The following is a 22506-nucleotide window of genomic DNA, read 5'->3' as shown; positions in this document are numbered from 1 at the left end:
GGGAGAAATAATATCAAAAAGTATAGAAAATAAAAATATTAAAAGAATATACAAAGGTACTCTCAATTGCTCATAATTAGTTGTGTATAGTATTTCTTCTTATTGATTATATGTACCAAAATAAGGTTTATTAACAAATATCTTTTCATTTTTCAATTTAACACTTTGGCAAGAGAAGATAATTGCACAAATACAATGAACGAGAAAAAAAGAGTTAAAAAAATAAGTTCATAAATTTATTACATTTTGATTTATTACATAAACTTAAATATAATTTATTACGTTTGTTGGCAAGAAGAGCGCTTGTTGCAGCAGCACCACGATTTTGAAATCACTATTTTGAATTAGAATGCTTTTGAGGTTGAAGATTGTCGTGAGCACATTATTCTTGACTCCATTTCCGATTGCACAACTTGTTGTTTTAGACATGAACGTTTATGCCTAGGTTTTCATCTGTACAGAAAATATTATATCTGCATGTGTACATAGCAAAAGTTGAAGTTCCGTTTATTGAAATGGGGAAACGGTCATATATGCCCCTAAACTTTGTGAAAATATTTAGACATATCCTCCGTTTGAAGTTTGGCTTATTCATGCCCTCACCGTTTAACTTTTTGCATATATATACCCCTGTAATCGTTAGTTGGTTTGCTGAAAATAACCAGCCCCTTTTTCTTTTCTTTTTTAAAAGGAAAAGGGGTTATATATGCCCCTAAACTTTATAGAAATGTCTAGATATACCCTCCATTTGAAGTTTGGCATATCCATGTCTTTGCCGTCCAACCTTTTGAGTATGTATACCCCTTAAACGTTATTTGCTTTGTTGGAAATAACCAACCTATTTTCTTTTTATTAAAATGACATTTGAAATTGCCACATAACCCTTTAATTGCCACATGACATTTTTATTAAATTCACCATTTTAATATCTCTCAATTATCCAACCAAAAAAACCCGTCTCTTTTAACCCAAAATCAAAGCCCTAATTGTTGGTGCTTCTTTCCTCTCAATCGACTCATTTTTCACTAATTGAAGATGGTTATGTGGTAACGGAGGCAATCTTTGAATTGGGGTCAGATAGTAGATTTTGGTAGGCTTTTCGATTTCTTCAATTTGGGTGTTCTGATTATTGATGGGTTGTTGAAATTGAAGCTTGTTTTGCTCGAATTTTGGTGGTGGAGGAGAAGTAACTGGTCCTCGCTGGAATCTAGCATGACCAGTTCTGTTTTTGTCAAGTAAAGAAATGAACTTTTTGAATTTGTTTATAACGCGCAGCATCAGCTACAACTTAATAATCTGCAGAAACAGAGGAATTAGACAAAGAAGAAGATGAAGACAAATCTTCAGTGGGACAAATGAAGAAAAGGATCCACAGTTAGGGCTTTGATTTTGGGTTAAAAGGGACGGATTTTTTAGATCGGATAATTGAGAGATATTAAAATGGTGAATTTAATAAAAATGTCATGTGGCAATTAATGGGTTATGTGACTTTCAAATGTCATTTTAATAAAAACAAAATAGGTTGATCATCTCCAGCAAAGCAAATAATGTTTAGAGGGGTATACGTACATATTCAAAAAGTTGGACGGCAAGGGCATGAATAGGCCAAACTTCAAATGGAGGATATATCTAGACATTTTCGTAAAGTTTAGGGGGCGTATATGACCCTTTTTCCTTTTAAAAAAAGGAAAAGGGGCTAATTATTTCTAGAAGACAACTAACAGTTACAGAGGTATATATATGCGAAAAGTTGGACGGCGAGAGTATGGATGAGCCAAACTTCAAACGGAGGGTATATCTAAACATTTTCGCAAAGTTTAGGGACATATATCACCCTTTTCCCTATTGAAATTGGTACTTTCTTCTAAATTTGCCTTTTTCTTTTGCAAGTTACAATAATGATTAAAAAAAAGAGATTTATAAACCTTGAATAAAAAGCAAGGGTAATAAAGCAAAGCAGCTTGATGGACAATTATTTGACTGGTTAGCTTTTAGTTACATTCTTGCTTCCCCCATTTAATCTACTTAATTCATATAATAAATCTTCTGGTCTAAGCTTGTTATCTGCTTTCCCTGGTGGGAGTTGTTATGGTTGACTTTCTTCCTTTTATTTATTTCACTTGAAATGTTCAAGAAAATCCCTTTCTGCTAAACTCAACCTGCCCATATATATAGGAACAACAAACACATTGATAATAGTAGCCTAACTACTTATTCTCCCTCCTGAATAAACTAATTAATCTTTATAAATAAACTAAAGGTATCTTGATTTAGTTAGATGAACAGTACAATCCATCATTAAAAGAAATAAAAAAAAGTCTCAATAATTCTTTTGAATTTTAAAAAATTTATTTATTTTGAACTATAAAAAAAATGTGAACAACTTACTTAATATAGACTAAAAGCAAGAATAGTTCGGACCATTAGAAACAAATATTTAGTCTGCTTTATTTCAATTATGGACTGGCTTAAATTAAACAGGAAACATAAATGGAGCTTGAATATAAATATATAATTGATCGTATCAACAATCAAATTGGTCTTATTAATGTTAGCTCCGAATCCCGAGTCCATTCTGCGATTGTTTGGTTTGAATATAAGTTATGATTAAATTAGTTATGATTGGATAAATTATGCTGAAATTATTTCTTATTAATTATTTGGTTTGTTATATTCAAAATAATATGTTATACCGAACTTGACAACCAAGAGGAGGGATAACTTATCCCGATATTAATTATTAATTCTGGAACGTCAAATTTTGCTATGTACACATGCAGATATAATATTTTCTGTACAGATGAAAACCTAGGCATAAACGTTCATGTCTAAAACAAGAAGTTGTGCAACCGAAATGGAGTCAAGAATAATGTGTTCACGACAATCTTCAACCTCAAAAGCATTCTAATTCAAAATAGTGATTTCAAAATCGTGGTGCTGCTGCAACAAGTGCTCTTCTTGCCAACAACCCCATCACTTTACCGCCCTTCATCCTCTCCCTTATTAGCTCACCTGCACAAAAGTATCGTTGATTCATATAATCAATCATCCATGTGTTAAGGATATTGCCATCGATCGATCTCCTCTTATACAAAAACAATAGAAATGGACTTGTTTGTTAAGGAAAGAAGAAGAAAAAATTAAAACATCCTTACTGGTGTGTGTGGTGACGAAAAATTCTCCATTTGCTCTGGCAGAAGCAGACAGCCGGACAAGGATAGGGGTCAAGATAGTAAGGACAGCCCAAAGGGACAATATCAAGAGCAAGGTTCTCCCACTGATCATTTGTTGTAAAAATGGGAGAGACACTGAATTGATATTTCCTCCACAAGGATGGATATATTTGCTAGCTCCAAGATGACTTTTAAACTACTTAGCTGGCCATGTTTTAGGAACCAGTCAGTATGATGCTATTAAAGAATTCAGGACAACTACTACACTCAATTGGACATATATTATAATGCATAAACACTTTCCCATGTGTAAGCATAAGTCAGATACTTTGATAATGACATGCTGATTTTTCATCCCTTTTGATTGTTAAGTTGTCACATCAATTGAGTACTCTATATGATTAATAATGCACTTGTCATATCCTCCTACCAAGTCAAGATTAGCCTCCATTAGTAGCTTCATCAGTTAATAAGGAGTTACATTTCATTTATTGACATTACCTCCACATAATTCAAATTCTTAATGCATTTCCTTTTTTTCAAAAATAAACTAGTGTTGTAAGTAGGGCTGTACAGGACAAACCGATAAACCGCACCAAACCGACAAATCGAACCAAACCGAAAAAAAAACCGACTAGTGGTTTGGTTTGACTTGGTTTGGTGTTTGAAAAAAAAACCCCGACCATTATAGGGTTGGTTTGGTTTTAACTAAAAAAAATCAAACTGAATCCAAACCGACCCGATTATAGATATACTACTTTTAAATTATGTTATACATAAAAATATTTATTAAAATGTAATTTATAAATATTTTTTAAAATTTTTTCATAATTTTTGTTTTCTTTCTTACATTTAGATTTGGACTTGAGTAACTCATCTAAATAATATACAAAAAAAACTTATCTTATAAAGTTATATTATAAAGTTAAAACTTCAAATAGTGTTGTGCCTCCATCTTATATGTTGATATTTTGTACTAGAACTCTTTTTAAGAAGCACTGCTCTGTGCTTTTTATTTGATACTATGAGAAACCCGAAAAAACTCAAAAAACCCGAGAAATCCGAAAAACCCGAAAAAACCCGAAAAATCCGAGAAAAATTGATATCGAAAAACCCGACTTTTATTGGTTTGGTTTGGTTTATAGATTTAATAACCCGACACAAATGGTTTGGTTTGGTTTGTAAAAAATCCGAACCAACCCGGTCCATGTATACCCCTAGTTGTAAGGATATAGAGGATGCATTTAATTAAACTTGGGCTAGCATGGTGGATTGATTTTCTTTCTCAAATACCTTTCAAAATGTGTAATTGAGCATTCATGAGGGAACACTGATACAAGATGAAATTAACATGTGATACAAATTACAATTGATTGAATTGGTAAGACGCACCCTCACTTCTTTATAGCTAATAAATTGAGAGTTGTAGCTAAGTGCAGAGTCAGTATTGATCTCTTGGATGAGAGATGGGGTAAAAGAAACATGCAACTTGTTCTATTATTACTTTGGTTAAATAATGGCAAGGTTGAATTTTGCTTTTAGTTACCGTATTAGTTTTTAGAAAAATAAATTGTTTAATTTAAGATGAATTTGAATTTTGAATTTTAGTTAGGTTGTTAGAGTTGTTGAAAATTTTTAGGTTGTTTTAAATTTCAAAGTATGTAAATTATGTATTTTATGTTCGCTATTTAAAGTTTCTCAATGCTTAATGAAATTATTGAAAGTCATTTCAATCCATTGAGAATCATTTTAACCCTATTTTTGTTGCCCCATGGTATCAGATCTTTATTGATCTTACAGGATCTGTAAGTTCTTTCAAAAAAATTACCATACCATTTTTAATTCGTAAGGGCTATCTTTTAATCCGTTCAGGGCTACCAATTTCAACTTGTGCTTATTTTCAAAGCATATGTTATTTTCAAAAATATCGATGTCAACTTTGAATGCCAAAAAAGTTTCACTAACAAAAACTATCAAATTTGATCAGCGAAAATGCAATCATATTTTATAACCTATGTCATATGTGTTGTGATGGATGGAAAATACTTACAAAAACACTTTGCAAATTCTATAATTGTCCAAGTAAAAGCACACTTTCAAAAGAACTTTTATACAAGACAATGTCATGGAAGGTGTTTATGAAGCACAAAATTGAAAAAAGAAAAAGAAAGAAAAATAGAAAGATCAATATCCAAAAAAGTGCAAGTTAAAAAATAACCAAGAAACATTTAGCATCAACTACCGGAGCAAAATTGAGGAGGAACAGTTTTTAAATTGCAGTAACTAAAGCGAAGAAGAAGTGTTGAAATTTGCTTTTAGTTTCTGTATTAGTTTTTAGCAAAATAAGCTGTTTAATTTAAAATGAATTTGAATTTTGAATTTTATTAAGGTTGTTAGAGTTGTTGAGATATTTTAGGTTATTTTAAATTTCAAATTATGTAGATTATGTTGGCTATTTAAAGTCTTTCAATGCTAAATAAAATTATTAAAAGTTATTTCAATCCATTGAAAGTCATTTTAACCTTATTTTTGTTGCCTCATCCTCTAAAAAAAAACCAACAGGCAAGGAATTGGTCTACCTACGCCAACCACCCAACCCTACGCCCCCTCCTCAATAACCCCCAATAAAGCCTTTTACAATAGTTGTTCACATCTCTCTCTCATACACATTTACCTGTTATATCTATATACCTCCACCAAGATAGGAGTAAGATTTGCTTACATCCTACTCTCTACAGATCACATTTGTGGAATTACACTGAGTATGTTGTTATAGTTACCGTCGTCTATAGTAAGATTTGCTTACATCCTACTCTCTACAGATCACATTTGTGGAATTACACTGAGTATGTTGTTATTGTTACCGTCGTCTATACACATTATCTCTACATAATAGTCAGAAAGTCTCTGATCACCTCAACTTAACCTGTCTGCCTCTAATAATCTTACCATTATCTAACTACACTTTCTCCCTACTTCTTTAGCCTCAACTCTGAGAGAACTCAGCTGCAAAAATCAATTTCAAATTACAAACAAAATGCATCCAATCAACGAAATCCTCGCTAAAGAGATCAAAGAATCATGCATTTGATAAACACGAGAAACTGGAGATATTAGCTCTATATTGAACTTCAGCAGGCAAAAAATAGAAGATGCATGAACAATGAAGTAGCAATATTTTTTGTGAGTTGCTAGCTACTTCTCTAAACAAGATGAGTTTCTAGTGCGCCATTGGTTTTGATAGCTCTTGAATAGCTATATTTAGACATTTTAGTAGTACCATTTTTTTACATAGGTGCAGGTGGTGCATGAACAGTTCAGCAAGGGGGCTTGCTCATTCAAGGAGCATAATTGCTTCGCTAATTTTGGGTTTTCAAAATACATGCAACTACGATGTTATATCTTTAATACAGTGAAGAGCTGAAATGCTAGTGTGCTACTAAATTATTCCTTGGTAAGTAGTGGGCCTTGAAACACATTTATCAACCTGTAAGAATCTAAGCAGACTTCTTCACAAAAAACATGCTTCAGGCATGGATATATCACGGGGAATTCAATCAAAATTTTCTACAACGACACCACATACTGCAAAAGTTTATCTTGCATCACATACATATTAATGACAGCAACAGATGCAATACAATTGGATAGTTCATTCTAACAACAAATTGTTATTTCCTGTCCTTGTCCTGCACATGCACTTGATCCAGAGAACTAAGATTGGAGGTCATCATAAGCCCTAAAGTGGAGCAACTTTCGAGGGAGAAAACAACACCTAATTTTTGTTGCAATGATGATAATAACAGAGTTTTTATCCTACTAGAATACCTGAATCCTTGTAAGAAATCAAAAGGAAACAACAAAAGAGTTCATGCTAACTCTCTAAATTTGCAGGAAGCAAATCTACATATCTCGCAACATTTACATATGCATGAGATACATGTTCAACAAGAATAATAATATTTACATGAGTTCTTCAGAACAAAGGAGGGGACATTCGCTACCCTTGAAAAGATACCAGGATCGGTCCTGACATTAGTCCCCATTAAGCAACTACTGCTTCGATCAGATTTACTCCCAGAATACTTCTGCAAATTCCATGAAGATTAATTTATTATACAGAAAATTTAAGATAAATTCCAATCAAAGGAAAAGCTTGAGATATATTAAGCTTATCCATGTCATAAGCTAAAGATAGAAACAACGAGATAACAAAGAGGAATAGCACAAAATACTCCCACATATATTCCATTTGAGTGAAAAGCTATTTACCTTCTTCCTTAATGGATCATACTTGTATCTAATCATGTGTGTGATCTGACGCCTCATAGTGAGGACGACCAAGAGAAAAATCCAGTAGCATAACAATATTGGCCAGAATACTGGGACATCAAATATAGAACAGAAGGTCATCAAGAAGGCTACAATGAAAGCTTTTGTGGTTGCATACCTGAAACCATAAGTAAATCTGAAAGGAAATTTCATTTAGGGAAGGGATCATGATAAATACAAAGAACAACAACAATAACTATGCCTCCGCCCCAAACAAGTTGGATCAGCATGATGAAATCTCACTCCTCACTGACCAACCAGGGAAAAAGAAAGGAACTCTGCACATGCAACTAATATAACATTTATAGAGTCAAAACGGAATAACTTAAGATCATTGACCTGCCCAATGGCTACTTGGGCTGGGATAAATGGGGCTAAGCAATAGGTCATAACTCAACCTGCCAAACTTTTGCAAAGTTTTAATTTCTTTATTTGTTTTTATTTTAACTGTTTAATCACCTAACTATTTTTTTATTTATTATGATTTTATATAACACATAAAACAAAACAAAACAAAACAAAAAGACTTAAAAATAATTCAACAAAGTTTCTCGTGGATCAATTTGGACAACATATCCACCACATGACTTTAGATAGGCGAATTGCGGGGGTCAAAATGTGATGAGTTAATAAATGGGCAGGTCAAACTTGAGCAGGTTTGATGGGTCTTTTTTTTCATGGGCCAATTTTGCCACCACTGAACATCTAGGTCAGTTAACATAGGTAATCCGACATTATTCCCCAGTGCAATTAGGAATCATCAATGCCAATCCGGTGTTACGCACGCTACCTAGTGATTAGATGTAGTGAACAAAAAAAGAAATGTGTTACAGGCTGTGATCACACGCTGGACACAAATCCTAAGTTATAATGCTTCAGCTTAAACTGTGAAAAAGTAGCTACCTGGTACACTAGGAAGTCTTCAAAGTATGAGTCCATACACTAGACTAGTCCTTATATCATACTAACTAGCAAGACCAATAACTTTTCATTTTTTGGGAAAAAAATTAATAGCCTGCTCAGCCACAAGCTAATCCATGACATTCACTCAGCAGAAAAGAACAACTCCTTGTATTGCACAAGAATGCATATTCACTACATAGCAAGATGAAATCATGATAAGCTGTTAGCCACAAACTTCAAATTTCGAGTTTAAATCTCTGTATCTTTTCAGTCTAAGACGAGTAAAGATGATCACCACATTATATTGTGCAATTATAACATGAAATGAGTCAAAGAGAACTAGTTCAAAGAGAGATGCAACGCCTAATCAACTAAGCAAATTGCTACAAGTAGGTATATTCTGAGTTATAATGATCTCACCAGAACAAAAACTCAGGCAACTGGCGAACAAAAGGCCTAAATTCATCATTGTCTTTAGGTGGTAAGGAAGCACCATCCAGAGCCTCCAGCTCAGGATCCTCCTTTGGTGACAGAAATCCAATCAACAAATTCAAAATATAGGTTCCTACGCCATATGAGATAACGTAAAATCCAGGACCATAGTAAACACGCAATATATATATTGAAGCAGCTGCCAGTGTTCCGAGCCACCTGCGGAATGTATACGGAGCAGACCTATCCAAATAGTAAAGAAATGTCCTAGAAACTTCATTTTTCCACTTAGCTAGTGGTGATTGAACTGCATCTCCACCATCAACTTCAACTCCCTCCATGAAGTCAACTCATAGACTTTCTACAATCTAAGCACATGAAAGTAGAACCATTAAGATAACAAAAAGGATCATTAATCTAATTCCTCTGGAAAAAAATAATTAATTCCTCTTGCATCCTTATAGAACAGAACTACGAAAGAAGAAGCACAGATGAACTGGCCTGCTAGTTTCTGCCATAATACTCTGGGCAAAAATTAAAAAATTGATTTAACTAATCACTGAAGTTTTAGTGAAATGCTCTCAGGCACCTTTCTTTTTAGACTAATTCCATTTAAACCTTTCTTTCATTTTAGACAATTCTCGGGGGGGGGGGGGGGGAACTTTGGCATTTGGCAGTCTTTGGCCAGAATTATTACAGTTTATAGTATTCAAGTAAATTCTGTTTAGCCCAGTTATGATGATTGACGATACGGCGACACAATCTGTTTTGCAGTGTTTTTTTTAAGCTATATGATATTATTAGAAGTGAAACCAGAGTTGGAGCTTGGTAAGAAGACGGAATGTAGAAGAAATCTGATCAGAAGAACGACTTTTAGCAGGAAGATGATGGTGTAGTTGTGTGATACTCTCTAGTAGGCCGCGAAGGTTAAAGGAAACTATGTCAAAAGATGGAAGCTTTCCGATCACTTCTCAGAAGTAAATTCTTCTGCTCGAGAAACTACATCAAACATGGACATTATATGATCATCATCAGCATTCAAGGTATGAGGAGATCAATTATTATTGTTCCTGAAATGGAATTTACTACGGGCTGGATGGATATTGTTGGTTAAGATTGAAAGATACACTAACTACAAAGTCCAGAAGCAAGTTTGTAGGTTTGTCCAAAGAAATAGAGGAAGATCTTCCTTACTTGAACAATGTCACAAGGAGTAAATGGACATCCCAAGAAATTAATGTGGCTGTTGTATAGGAAAAAAGAGGTATTATATGTATTTCTGGAGGAACTAGTCAAACACAATATGAACTTCTATGCAGCAGTGTGGTTGACAGCATTCCAGAAGAAACCTCTGATATTCCCTAGTCTATCAGGGAGTTCGTAGTTGGACTAGAAGTTCTTGGAAGAAAGTGGTGTACAAAATGGTGGATGATCAACATATGGCCTTCATCAGAGGCAAACAAATAATGGATGTTATTGCAAACGAATGTGTAGATACAAGAGCAAAGAGCAAAGAGCAAAGAACAAAGAACTTGGGATTTTATGCAAGCTAGATATTGAGAAGGCATATGACCACTTAAACTAGAACTTCTTACTAGGATCTTTTTTTCAGATGGGCTTTGGAGACAAATGGATTAATTGAATCATATTCTGTATTAGCACATTCAAATACTCAATCCTTGTTCATGACACACAAGAAGGTGTTTTTCCTTCTCAGAGAAACCTGCGGCAGGGGATCCTTTGTCCCCTTTCTTTTTATCATTACTATGGAAGGACTTAATGACATGTTGAGGATTGCTCAAATAAATAACTGGATCAAGGGATTTAAAGTTAGTTCCAAGGTTGGCATTAATATGATGATTTCTCATCTTCAATAAACAAATGATATATTGGTGTTTTGTGAAGCTAACAAAAATCAACTACAGATGTTGAGGGTGATCTTCATTCTATTTGAAGCCACATTTGGATTACATATAAATTGGAACAAAAGCTTTATGTATCCAATTAATTAGGTAGATGAGATCCACATCATGGCTGTGATTTTTGGAGGAAGCATAGGGGAATTACCAACAATGTATTTGGGAATGTCATTGGGGGCCAAGAGTAAATCTTAAGGGATATGGAGTGATGTTTTAGAAAGATGTTAAATAGGAAACTAACAAATTGAAAAAATCAATGTCTAGCTATCTGGAGGGTGGGGTGGGGTGGGGAGGGGGTAGACTTATTTTGATAATTTTGTGTTGGATGCATCGTGTACCTATATGATGTCTTTATTCCTATCCCCCTGATAATGTAATGAAGAGATTAGATGCACTAAGAAGAAACTTCATTTGGCAAGGCAATAGTGAGAAGAAAAGAATCCATTTGGTTAAATGGGCCTGTCTTGCAATCAGAAAGAAGGAAGGAGGTCTTGCAATAAAAAAGTTGAGGGTCCAGGATCAAAGCTTGATGCTGAAATGGTTATAGAATTTGCAGTTGAAGAACAGTCACTATGGAAAGATGTGCTTAAAGATAAATATGGGATGGAGGGAAAATGGACAACAAACGTTGTGATAGTCCTTATGGGGTCAATCACTGAGAGTCTATCCCGAATTTATGACCTCAACTCATGAACAAGTCCACATTAAGAGTTGGGAATGGTATGAAGATATCCTTTTAGAAAGATAAGTGGCTTGGTCAAGAATCCTTGAAAAAACTCTTTCCAGATTTTAAATCACCAGTAAGAAGCAACAGTTGGAGGGATGGAATCTAAGCTTCAAAAGACCATTAAATTACTGGAAAATTGGCAGAGTAACAGAGTTTTATATTGTCTTGAAACAGTTTAAAGGGACGTCAACTAGAAAGGATTGTACAATCTGGCAAGGGCACAAGCAGGGGAAGTTTTCAGTTAAGTTAACTTAAAAGGAATTCAACAATCTAGTTGGGTGCTGGACATGGAAGGTGATATGGAGAGTTAAGATTTCATATAAAGTTGCTTGGTTATTGGCAAAAAGCAGTTTTGAGTCTCTGATAGTTTTATAAGGAGAGGCTACCAAGTTTGCTCAAGATGTTAATTATGTGGATGTGGACAACTAATAAGCTTTTTTTAGACCAACTTATAAGATGTTAATTAACTTAAAACGAATTCAACAATCGTGTTTTTTTTTTTTAACATTGCATTTAGACAAGTCGGTTATGGAAAATATTCATTAAGAAGAACACGAGGATATTTCTTTTAGTTAGAAAGAGATGGAGGATTGTCCCTACGTCAATCTAAATAGGAAATTTTATGAAGACAAATCCACTAACATTAACATTCAGAAACTGAATATAAAATGCCTACACAACAGCTTTTAGAATATATTTTTGATGTATTAGAATCCCTGTGAGAAACTACAGTTGTTTTTCCCTTTATTTCTCTTGACTAGAAGTGGGCATTACAAATAACAAGTGAATTTCAACAGTAGGATGGATTACTAATACTAAGGCAGTCCAACGGTTGCAATATCACTCCCATCATATAGGTCTGATACAACCCTAGAACGTGGATAAGAATATTGGAAAATGTTGAATTTTCATCAACAGATTACCAATCGAGTAGTAAAGATTGAAAAACAAGTAGAGTTACCCTAATACGCAAGATGGAGACCTACCATTCTGGAGATGAACGAATTACCGATTTGAGCTTTAAATCGGTTTCTCATCGTCCACAAACTTATGAACCAATAACCATCGATGCTCTTCAGACCATCTCCACTTAAAACCGATTTGCGCAACTGGAATCGGTATCTTAATTTAGAGCCGTTTGGATGGGCTTTAACCAACTTAAAATTCCTTTTTACTTTTTACTTTTGAACGTGTTTGGATGAGTTTAAAGTTATTTTCTTTAATTATGAAAATTATTTTTATATTCTTTATATTTTAACTAAATTTCTAAATTATCATTTTTATTCTTTTAACTCTAAAATTCACATTATTTTCCTCATTTAAATACTTTTATTCAAACACTCAACCGCTTATTTATGAAAATAATAAAAATTACTTTTTTAATCCCATTCAAACGTGCTCTTAATTTAGTTAGGTTGAGGTTGGATTCAAGTTTCTTATGATCATTGTTTTCTAAAACATATTTTACTTTTTAAGAAAAGAACAAAGCGCCAAAATATTTTGGAGCGTAGAGTCTGTTTGGATGGGCTTATAAGTTGGTTTGACCAACTTATAAGCTTTTTTTAGCTTATTGTGGTATTTGTCTAATGCTAACTTTAAGCCATAAAGTTTTTAAAGTCAACCAAAAATGAAAATTAGGATTCCTAACTTTTTTTCCTAAGTACTTAAAGCCATTTTCTTTGACCATGAAAATTACTTTTATATCCCTTATATTTTAACTAAATTTTCAAACTACACTTTTATTCTTTTAATCCTAAAATTCACATCATAAGCACTTTTATCCAAACACTCAACTGCTTATTTATAAAAATAATTTTTAACACTTCAAAATTCTAAAAACAATCCATACATAAAAATTACTTTTTTAAGCCCATCCAAACGGGCTCCTAATCATTTCCTTCTATTACAGGAGGAGTGCCTCTGTACGTCTGGCCATTCTATATAGCTGTCTTTTTGATTTACATGTATTATTACTCCTAAAGGATAAAAAGCTACACACATTTTTTGTCCCAATTTATGTAGTATCGATAGAATTTCGAAAGATAATCGAGATTTTTATATATATTTTAAATAGTTTAAGTTATTAATTATTGTAATTTATAATATTTTTTATGTAATTTTTAAATATATAACATACTAAGAAAAGAAAATAAGACAAACAAATTAAAACAGAAAAAATATAAAATGACTAAATTGCCCCAGTAGGCATGTTGACGAATTAATTATTGTGATTCATAATAATTTTTATGTAATTTTTAAATGTATAACATACTAAAAAAAAAAAAAACAAATTAAAATAGAAAAAATATAAAATGAATAAATTGCTCCTATACATCTGGCCATTCTATACAGCTGTGTCTTTTTGATTTACATGTATTGTTACTCCCAAAGGTAAAAAGCTACTCGCGTCCTTTTATCTCAAAAACGTATAACACATCACTATTCTTTCTTTCTCTTTCGTTCTTTTTCTTGTTAGCGCTGCCGCTTTGTTCTCTGGTTTTTCTTCTCCTGCTTCTTTTACAGGTTGTTGTTTTCCTTTTCTCTTTGTTATTTCTTTATTGGGTGTTTATCTCTTTGCATTATTGAAGTGTTTCATGAAGTAATTTATTTCAATTTATAGCTTTATGAATAATTTTTTTGAGATTTTATCCTCAAATTTGAAAGTGGGTTTCATGAATTTAATCAAACTCTTATCTTCTTGATCCTCAGGAAATTCATGGTGGTCCGATTGAGCGGCGCTGAAGGGTTGTCTCAATATCGTTGCTATAATATATGCCTCTTTTTCCTGCTTTTTCGTTGGACTTTTTATTTCAAAAAATTTCAATTTGTTATCTTTATGAAAAAAAAAAGAGTCTTTAATTTGTCCCGAATATCCTTAGCTATTAGATGCAACTAGAGTGGAAGTATGCCTGCTATTATTGCTTTTAGAGATTATGTTTGTATCTCTTCTAAAGTAAAAAATACAAGGTGATTTTCTCTTCTTTTCTTTAAGTGTGATTGTTAATGATAATTGTTGAAGTAGTCTCTGTGCATAGTTGTTTGATGATATGATATGTCTCAGTGCGTTCAAATAGTTTAATGTGTTTTGACCCACCAAATATGCTTCTCGATTTGAACTAGAAGCAGCCGACAAAAAAACTACACTCTAATACAGACACCGACACCGACACCGAATAGAAAATCAAAAACAAAAGCTATTGAATCTTAAGATACTATTGTCCTCCTAAACTTTGTTATATGTACATTGCATATTCTCATGTGAATAAATTAAGAATGCATGATCTGATTTCTTTTTTTATAAGACATTAAGAAAATTTTCTTTGCTTTCCATATTAAAAATCCTTATGCTTATCATAATGGTGCAGACTACTACATCCTCCATCACATTTTCTAGAATACACTGGACAGGCCGAAAGCATAAGAATTTCTAGGAGGAACTACATTCTGCTGCAATATGAAGATGGATAAATAGTCGAGCCCCATTCCATCACAGCAAGATAATGACTACTTTTCCCTATCGTGAAAGTGTTTAATTTGTTAGAATTGTAAGTGTTTAATTTGTTAGAATGAAAGTTTTAACATGTCAATCTATAGGAGATCTTTATATTTACTCGCCGGTCTTCTTTACACGCAGATAGGAGATGGATTACAAGCATAAAGGTCAAAGGAAAAGAAATTGGCCTTAAAAAGAAGACTTACCAAAAGAATAAACATTAGAGAATGAATGCAACATCACAAAGCGAAATCAGAAGATAAAAAAAATGTGAAGCAGCAACTCATTGAGAGAGAAACAAAGGAAGGAAAATAAGACGTTTGGTCGGTGTTTGATTACTGCTTCTTCAATTTAAAATTTTATCTATACTAAAGTAACAAAGCATGAGTTACAAGTTTGGTAGTCCAAATCATGTTTAACTAAGGACTAAAAATGGATCTTTCGTTGTTCAGGAGTATTCCTGATATTCTAAATTTTGTGAAATTTAACGTGTTCGCCCATCATGATTTTCAGTTCTTTCCTCTTTTGTGTTTGAGCTTTCAGTCATTGTTTTACTCGGTAATATCAAGGGTTGTTTTTACTTTGAAGCATCCGCATTTATTTGGTGTCTTATATCTGTAACATTGAAGCATATGTACTTATATGGTGTCTTATATCTGTAAAACATTTCTTATCTCAGAGCAACGACAGGCTGCCAATATTCTTTCATTCTCGGGGTTTTTCTTTTCTCGAGCAACATCTGCTGAAATAGGGCTCTACTTGCTGGATATGTTTGCGACAATGTTAGTTGTTGTTTGTTTGAAAATTTGGGGCACAATAGAGAAAAACTGTGTTGCTTTGTACCTTCCTTGCTTTCATGATTTTTTTCGTCCACCCTTATTTGTTTGCCATGTACTTAGTTTACTGGCTTTACATGTTACCATGAATTATGAAGAAATGGATATTAGGTAACCTTAACTACCAGTTCAAAACGTAATTATGCTTGTTGCTACATCTTATTTGTTTCGTCCCGCATATGTTACTTGTTGTTTCCTTTCCCTCTCTAGGTCTCTAGGCCATCCGAAATAAAGAAATTTGGACGTCGTTTGTATATGGTGAACGACAGCTGACCTCTCACTTATACCAAAGTAAAGCTACTCATCGCCATTAAACTTACTAAATATGACTAGGTCTCTAAGCCGTCCTAACAAGGAGTGTTAACTATAACATTCACGAGGCTCATACTAATCTGCTGACGTGCCTTTGATCCTGAACTTAAGTTTTCATGAGCTTGTAAAATCCACTCTATTGTGGTTCGATCACAGCCCTAAAATCCAGTCTATTTGTATACTGAATTTTAATTTAGAAATCCAGATAATGTCATACATGGCAGCTGACCAAAGTAAAGCTGCTCAGTAGCCACTGTACCAACACAACAGGCCCTTTTCTAATATTTTGGTACAGAAACAATGAGTTGTTGTTATTGTTGTTCAAAGAAAAAGAAGGTCGTTTGGCTTTTAACAAAAAAAGGAAATTCAGAGATTTGTAATATTGTTTCTTTGGTTTTACCATAATTACTACTATTTATAGCTCTATTATCATCATTTATTTGTTTCCTTTCTCATTTGTTTTTTGTGAAATATGGCTTCTCATTTTTCCTGCAGGTGTCTTACTTCACAGGGCTCTGGTTATCTTAACGATTTAGACTTTTCACATAAACATTTCCTCATATGAGCCTCTTATCATTTTGGATTATTTCTAATACCTCAACCTTTATCATTTTGTGGCTTTCCAAATTGTGCTGCAACTTTTCACTTTGAAAACCTTATTTTCTTCATTGTCTGTTGATTTTCTTCTAACCTTCTGTTTGTCATTTATGACATAGTGAAAGAAGAACGTACTCTTATGCAAAACAAGTTATACGGACCATATGCTGCTAAACAAATTAATAATGTGTCAGCTCTCTCTCTTTTTGGTGCGTATAACTAGATCAGTACCTTATTATTTCACATCCCAAGTCGATTTTGAGCAGTTACATGGCATGAAATATTTTTCTCTGTTCTGTCATTTCAAGTAGCTACTGCCTTTTGCCCTACTCCACTACATCATAACTATAATACAAGAAATTGTGATGTCATATGTTTTAAATTTATTTGTGAAATCATTCTCAAGTTTTTCCCGTTTTACTCAAAATATGGTGATAAAATGAGCCATCAAAGTATCAATATTTATCAACAGAAGTTAAATGAAGACCCTTACATTGCATAACAAATCTAAATGAAGAATATCTATGGCAAGACAATTGGAAAAAGTTGATGAAAATAAATATCACGACACCTTTGATTTTTACCATTAGTAATTGTTACTATGATTATAGATTAAACTTACTCCGCTTTTGCATACTGACAACGATTATGTTGTTGAGGTATGTGACGAATGTCCTTTTCTAACCTAATTTCCTTTTGTAGAATTTGAATTTTTGCAATATATACACTCACAAAATGTATTACGAAGAGTACTCTTGCTTGTGATATAATGTGGTTCATATGACTGCTAATACTTTTCTTCAATACTCTCCAAGTGTAGATAGGATTTTAGGATTCAATTTTATAGTCTTCTTCTTTGTTTGAAATTATACGAAGCTCCGTTTATTCTAACGCCAAATTTAGTTATCACGACGATACCTTTCAACATCGAAAATTCTCTCCATCACAAGACTGATCTTAATAGAATATGAGGTTGCTGTTATAGTTCAGAGAAGACATGGACACAAATTCTAGAGCATAAAATCAAAGCATCTATACAAAAACTACATTGTCAAAGAAATTAACCTAATCAAAGAGAATAGAAATCATGTATGACTGGACAATATAGCCAAAATTGGTATAAGTATGTGCAGGGGCGAACTTATAGGTTAAAATGGGACACATGAACCCATTCTCTCTCTGTAAAACTAGATATTTTATGTATATAATTTTTAATGGTGCACTTGGTTAGATGTTGAGCTATTTACCTAGAGGACCAGAGATCATCAGTTCTAACTTAATACATTCTTCTTTTTTTTCCTTTTAAGTGGTGTGTCCATGTTCTAGAAATCTTGGATTCGCCTATTTAAAAGAGGCGTAAGTATTTCACTCATACCTATTTTTTTATCACAATGAAAGTCAATAGCCTACAAGTTACAAGCTGATGTTTTTCTACTTGACAAGTTCAATGTAGAAATTTAAATTTGCAATATGAATTTTGTAGGTACCTTTTATTATCGATTCATAGTCAGGGTCTTTCGGAAACAGCCGTTCTACATTGATAGGAGTCAGGTCTGCGTACACTTTACCCTCCCCAGACCCCACGATGTGGGATTTCACTGAGTTGTTGTTGTTGTAGTCATAATTTAACCATATCAATCTTATATTTATGCATGCGTTGAGAACTTCATAAAGGGATGACATTTTGTGACCTTTAATTCACTAATGGTTATTGTTAAACTAAAAATAAGCGCTGGGCTACACTTTATTTCATTTGGTAAGCTCAAGGTGTGAATTCTCGGCGGTCCATTGATACATATTCAGGGTTATTGTTTTGACATTATGATTCCGGGCGGCCCCTTTTATTGATAACTCGAGGGTTATTCTAAGAGCTTCATGATACTTTTGGAGGATGTTGAGCCATAACTACTAATTTACATTTGTGAATTCTTTCGGTATTTTATGAGTTGAGATTGTTGATGTGATTACATAACTTGTTGGATTTACTTGATTATTGGATGATCTGCCCGTACCCCTTATCCTGAGATCATAGTTTATGCTTCTCCCTTGTTATTATTAGTATCATTGTTCTGCTTATTATATATTTATTCTTTTTGAGCTCTGTCGGTCTGTGATGCCTATTGAGTACCCCGTGTTTTGGTACTTATACTGCACTTTTGCATCCTTTTCATGCCACTCTCAGTGCGTGCCTGATCATTCGTAGCAGCGCTAGACTCGGATTGTGGTGAGCTTCCGGTGTTCAGAGAGTTGCTACATTCCCTTTTTGCTTTGACTTGTATTTATATTTTGGATAGTCAGTTCTGCATTGTATATTTATATATATATCGTCAGCTTTTGCACTTAGTAGCTCCTGTATTAGTGATACCAGGTCCGGAGTTTAGTACAGTGTAAGTTTGTCATTTTTGCTCACTATCTGGCCCTTTGTATTTTTTGTATCGTATTTAATTATCTATACCATGGACCGACTTTTCATTTAGTTATATTCTTTTTACTTCCGCTTTCTTATGTTATTAATTATTTAATTATATTGAGGTTTGACTTTCGCTTGACTTGGGTTTGGCTTGCCTACTCGGGGGTTATAGTAGGCGCCATCATGACCCTGATTTGGGTCATAACAGAGTGGTATCAGAGCTTAGGTTCACTGGTCTCACCATTACAGGAGCAATTTTCTAATAGAGTCCAGCGGATCGGTATGATGACGTATGTATCCAATCTTCAGGAGGCTATATGACATTGTTAAGAATTAATTTATTATTCTTGTTTCTGATCATGCGCTGATGATGATAAACACCTCTAAATCCTATTTGTTTCACTTTTTCTCAGATGGAGAGGATGAGATCCACCTGGGGTGGACGAGGACCCCCTACGCCTACAGATAGAGCCCCAACTCGGGGTAGGATCAAGGTCGACAAGAGGCCAGGGTAGAGTTCAGGCCACAACACCAGTGCCGGATATAGAGGTGGAGCAGTTCGAGCCTCAGCCTGCAGAGGAGTATCTAGCCCAGTCTCCACCTATATTCATGGCCACACCAATTTTATAGGATACTCTGGCCTGGATTCTCAACTTCATAGAGGGTATTCCCCGAGTAGAGATACTACTAGCACTTTCGTCAGACCCCAGGCTCGAGAGGAGGCTCAGACTTCAGGGCAGGCAGGGACACAGTATGATTCGGCCCTAGTTCTACAGCCTACTACTACAGCTCCCCATTTGGTAATTCAGCCTATTCCCACAATTGTTCAGCACATTGCAGGTAGACCGGCTATGACTGCGGACGAGCTGTAGATGTTGGACAATTTTATCAGATTGGCCCCTCCTCCTAGGTTCTCGAGTGTTGAGGGAGAGGATGCCCATGAGTTATTAGTTAGTTACCAAGAGAGGTTACATAACCTCAGATTGGTGGAGTCCCACGGAGTTGATTACACTACTTTCTAGCTGGATGGACCAGCGAAGCAGTGGTGGAGGTCCTATCTTAGCTGCAGACCCACGGGATTGCCGCCGATGACATGGACCCTATTCCCCGAGGCTTTCTTGGAGAAGTATGTACCCCTCTATTTGAGATAGAGACTAATGGATGAGTTTATAATGCTGGTACAAGGATCAAATGACAATCATAGAATATGAGTCTCGGTTCCATGAGCTCTCTAGGACGCTACCATGATTATGCCAACACAAGAGAAGTGGGTACGCCAATTTGTTAGAGGGTTATTTGTTCCTTTGAGGTTGGCTACAGAGTAAATGGTTGCATCAGGCTGTTCATTCTTATAGATAGTAGACCATGCCCATACTATTGAGGCTATACGTCGTGAGGCCTACTGAGGCAGCGACAAAAGGCCTTGCTGCCAGGGCAGTTTCAGTGGACGCCAATCACACGGTAGGGGTTCCTTTGGCAGAGGCCATCTACAACATTACCAATCTAGTAGATTGGTTCATATAGCTTTATAGCTTACAGACGGTGGATCAACAGGTGCCGGTGGTCAAAGCAGTCAGACTTCGAGTCAGTCTTCTCGGGGTTAGACTTCTGGGTATTTAGGCCGTGATGGCCATTTAGGTCAAGCTGGGACATCTTAGGGAGGTTCATTTAGTGGGCTGTGCTATGAGTGTGATGTGATAGGCCACTTTGCTAGGGAGTGTCCTACTATCAGCCATTGCAGACGCTAGAGTCAGCTGGGTCAGGTTCAGTCCCCTGGAGTCCCAGTTCAGCCTCCTAGAGAGAGTGTGCAGGGTGGTAGAGGTGATCAAGCACTCCGGATAGGTGGTAGAGGTGGACGTAGTCACATGTATGCTTTTTTGGGTAGGCAGAGGTGGAGACGTCAGATGCCGTTATCATAGGTACGATCTCCATCTCTCATTAGCCTGCTTATGCTTTATTTGATCCGAGGTCCACTTACTCGTATGTTTCTGCTCATTATGGTACTTGATAGGATGTTTTATGTGAGCCATTGCCTATGCCTATGTTTGTATCTACCTCCGTAGGTGATTTTTTAGTAGTGGATCGAGTGTATCGATCTTGTGTGGTGACTATCTTAGGGTATGATATTAGAGCAGAGTTGATTGTACTAGATATGATAGACTTTGACCTGATTCTAGGCATTACACCCCGTACTTTTGTACCTTGAAAGGTTCTTAAGCTTCTTAAGTATCTTGAAAGGTTCTTAAGTTTTTGGAAGGATTCTTAAGTTTCTTAAAGCTTCTTAAAGCTTCTCAAGCTTCTTAGAAGTTACCATGGGATCTGGATAGCCCATAACTCTATCAAACAACTCTAAGGAAGGGAGAATGTGACACCTCATGATAGGGAAGATTGGAAATAGCGTTGTAAGAATCCAGAAGAAGTTGGAGACCAAATAATGAGTTGTAGGACTCGACTTACTTACATAAGATACCAACTTGTAAATCTTACATACTTAAGCTACTTGAGTACATACCAAGCTTACGTAGAAAGGATTACATAGGTTCGTAAAATGAGATGAGATTACGAACCCATAAGGAGGAAAAATGAGTGACACGTGGAAGCATGAGAGAGTGCCACGTGGAAGCAAGGGAGAGTTCGATATGGCAACAGATGGAGCAAGGGGGTGGACTCCACTTGCCATGTGGCAGCCTATGGTAGGAGGAAGGGATGTGTTGTCCCAATGAGGGCTTGACACGTGTCACCACTTAGGGCTTGACATGTGTCACCCTTAAAGTATCCTATATATATGTTATGACTCATTCTTATCTATAAGAAAGTCATTTATCTTTCTAGTTCAAGAAACTTCTATAGAAAGAAAGAAGAGAAGAAAAATCTAGAACTAGAGAGAGAGTAGGTTCGGCCAAGGAGAAAGAAAGGTAAGCCTTCGATTTGGTTTCGTGAATTAATTATCTAGGGTATACCACTATGTTATGAAGATGTTACTAATGTAAATTTATGGTTTGTAGCAGCATCAAAACATTAGCAAACAGCCCCAAAGTTCTAGCCATGCTAGGAGAGCTTCTGAGGCGAGTTTTGGCAAGTTTTGGCGAGTTTCAGATAAGGTAAGGTTTTCCCTTTCAAATTGGAGTTTATTATGTTGTTATGTGGTATATTACATGTCTTAAATAAGGTTGGAAGTGGAAAAATTGCATAAGGATGGTTAACATTAGGAACAAACTAAATTAAAGTTGTCGTAGTTAAATCGAAGTCCAGTAGTGTGTTGCGATTGTGGTGCTGCGGTTGCAGATGTTTGGATGGCGTGTTGCATGGATGGAAAGTGTTCTAAAAGGGGTGTGGGTACTACTGGTTCAGCCACACGACCCTCCATTTCGT

At 35.0% G+C, this 22506-nt stretch overlaps 1 protein-coding gene and 1 long non-coding RNA gene across 4 annotated transcripts; one reads left to right on the top strand and one right to left on the bottom strand.

Annotated features, from left to right (window-relative positions):
- Window positions 1-6722: 6722 nt before the first annotated feature.
- On the bottom strand, window positions 6723-12607 carry LOC129891103 (protein RER1B-like). The gene is made up of 4 exons (XM_055966356.1): window positions 12473-12607; window positions 8829-9208; window positions 7446-7623; window positions 6723-7261 (listed from the first exon to the last, which is right to left on the bottom strand). The coding sequence occupies exons 2-4, from the start codon at window positions 9179-9181 to the stop codon at window positions 7118-7120; spliced, it is 675 nt and encodes a 224-aa protein (XP_055822331.1). The 5' UTR covers window positions 9182-9208; window positions 12473-12607; the 3' UTR covers window positions 6723-7117.
- A 1258-nt stretch (window positions 12608-13865) lies between these two features.
- On the top strand, window positions 13866-16416 carry LOC129891102 (uncharacterized). 3 transcript variants are annotated; one of them, XR_008767102.1, is made up of 5 exons: window positions 13874-14009; window positions 14196-14231; window positions 14852-15031; window positions 15121-15302; window positions 15659-16416. It is a non-coding gene; the product is annotated as an uncharacterized LOC129891102 (long non-coding RNA). The 3 variants fall into 3 exon arrangements; XR_008767103.1 differs by lacking the exon at window positions 15659-16416 and having other exon boundaries at window positions 13866-14009; window positions 14196-14453; window positions 15121-15564; XR_008767101.1 differs by lacking the exon at window positions 15659-16416 and having other exon boundaries at window positions 13875-14009; window positions 15121-15564.
- The last annotated feature ends 6090 nt before the right edge of the window (window positions 16417-22506 follow it).

Source organism: Solanum dulcamara, chromosome 6 (assembly GCF_947179165.1).
Source record: "Solanum dulcamara chromosome 6, daSolDulc1.2, whole genome shotgun sequence".
NCBI classification, from domain to species: domain Eukaryota; kingdom Viridiplantae; phylum Streptophyta; class Magnoliopsida; order Solanales; family Solanaceae; genus Solanum; species Solanum dulcamara.
Note: the sequence above shows the minus strand (reverse complement) of the source record. Positions and strands in the feature narration are given on the sequence as shown.

Bases quoted from the DNA above. Each gene is read 5' to 3' on its own strand.
- LOC129891103 (XM_055966356.1), bottom strand. From the start codon at position 9,181: ATGGAGGGAGTTGAAGTTGATGGTGGAGATGCAGTTCAATCACCACTA. The intron at 7,624-8,828 runs GTGAGATCATTA...TTATGGTTTCAG, and splicing joins TTGCCTGAGTTTTTGTTCTG to GTATGCAACCACAAAAGCTT. The intron at 7,262-7,445 runs GTAAATAGCTTT...TGGAATTTGCAG, and splicing joins ATGATCCATTAAGGAAGAAG to AAGTATTCTGGGAGTAAATC.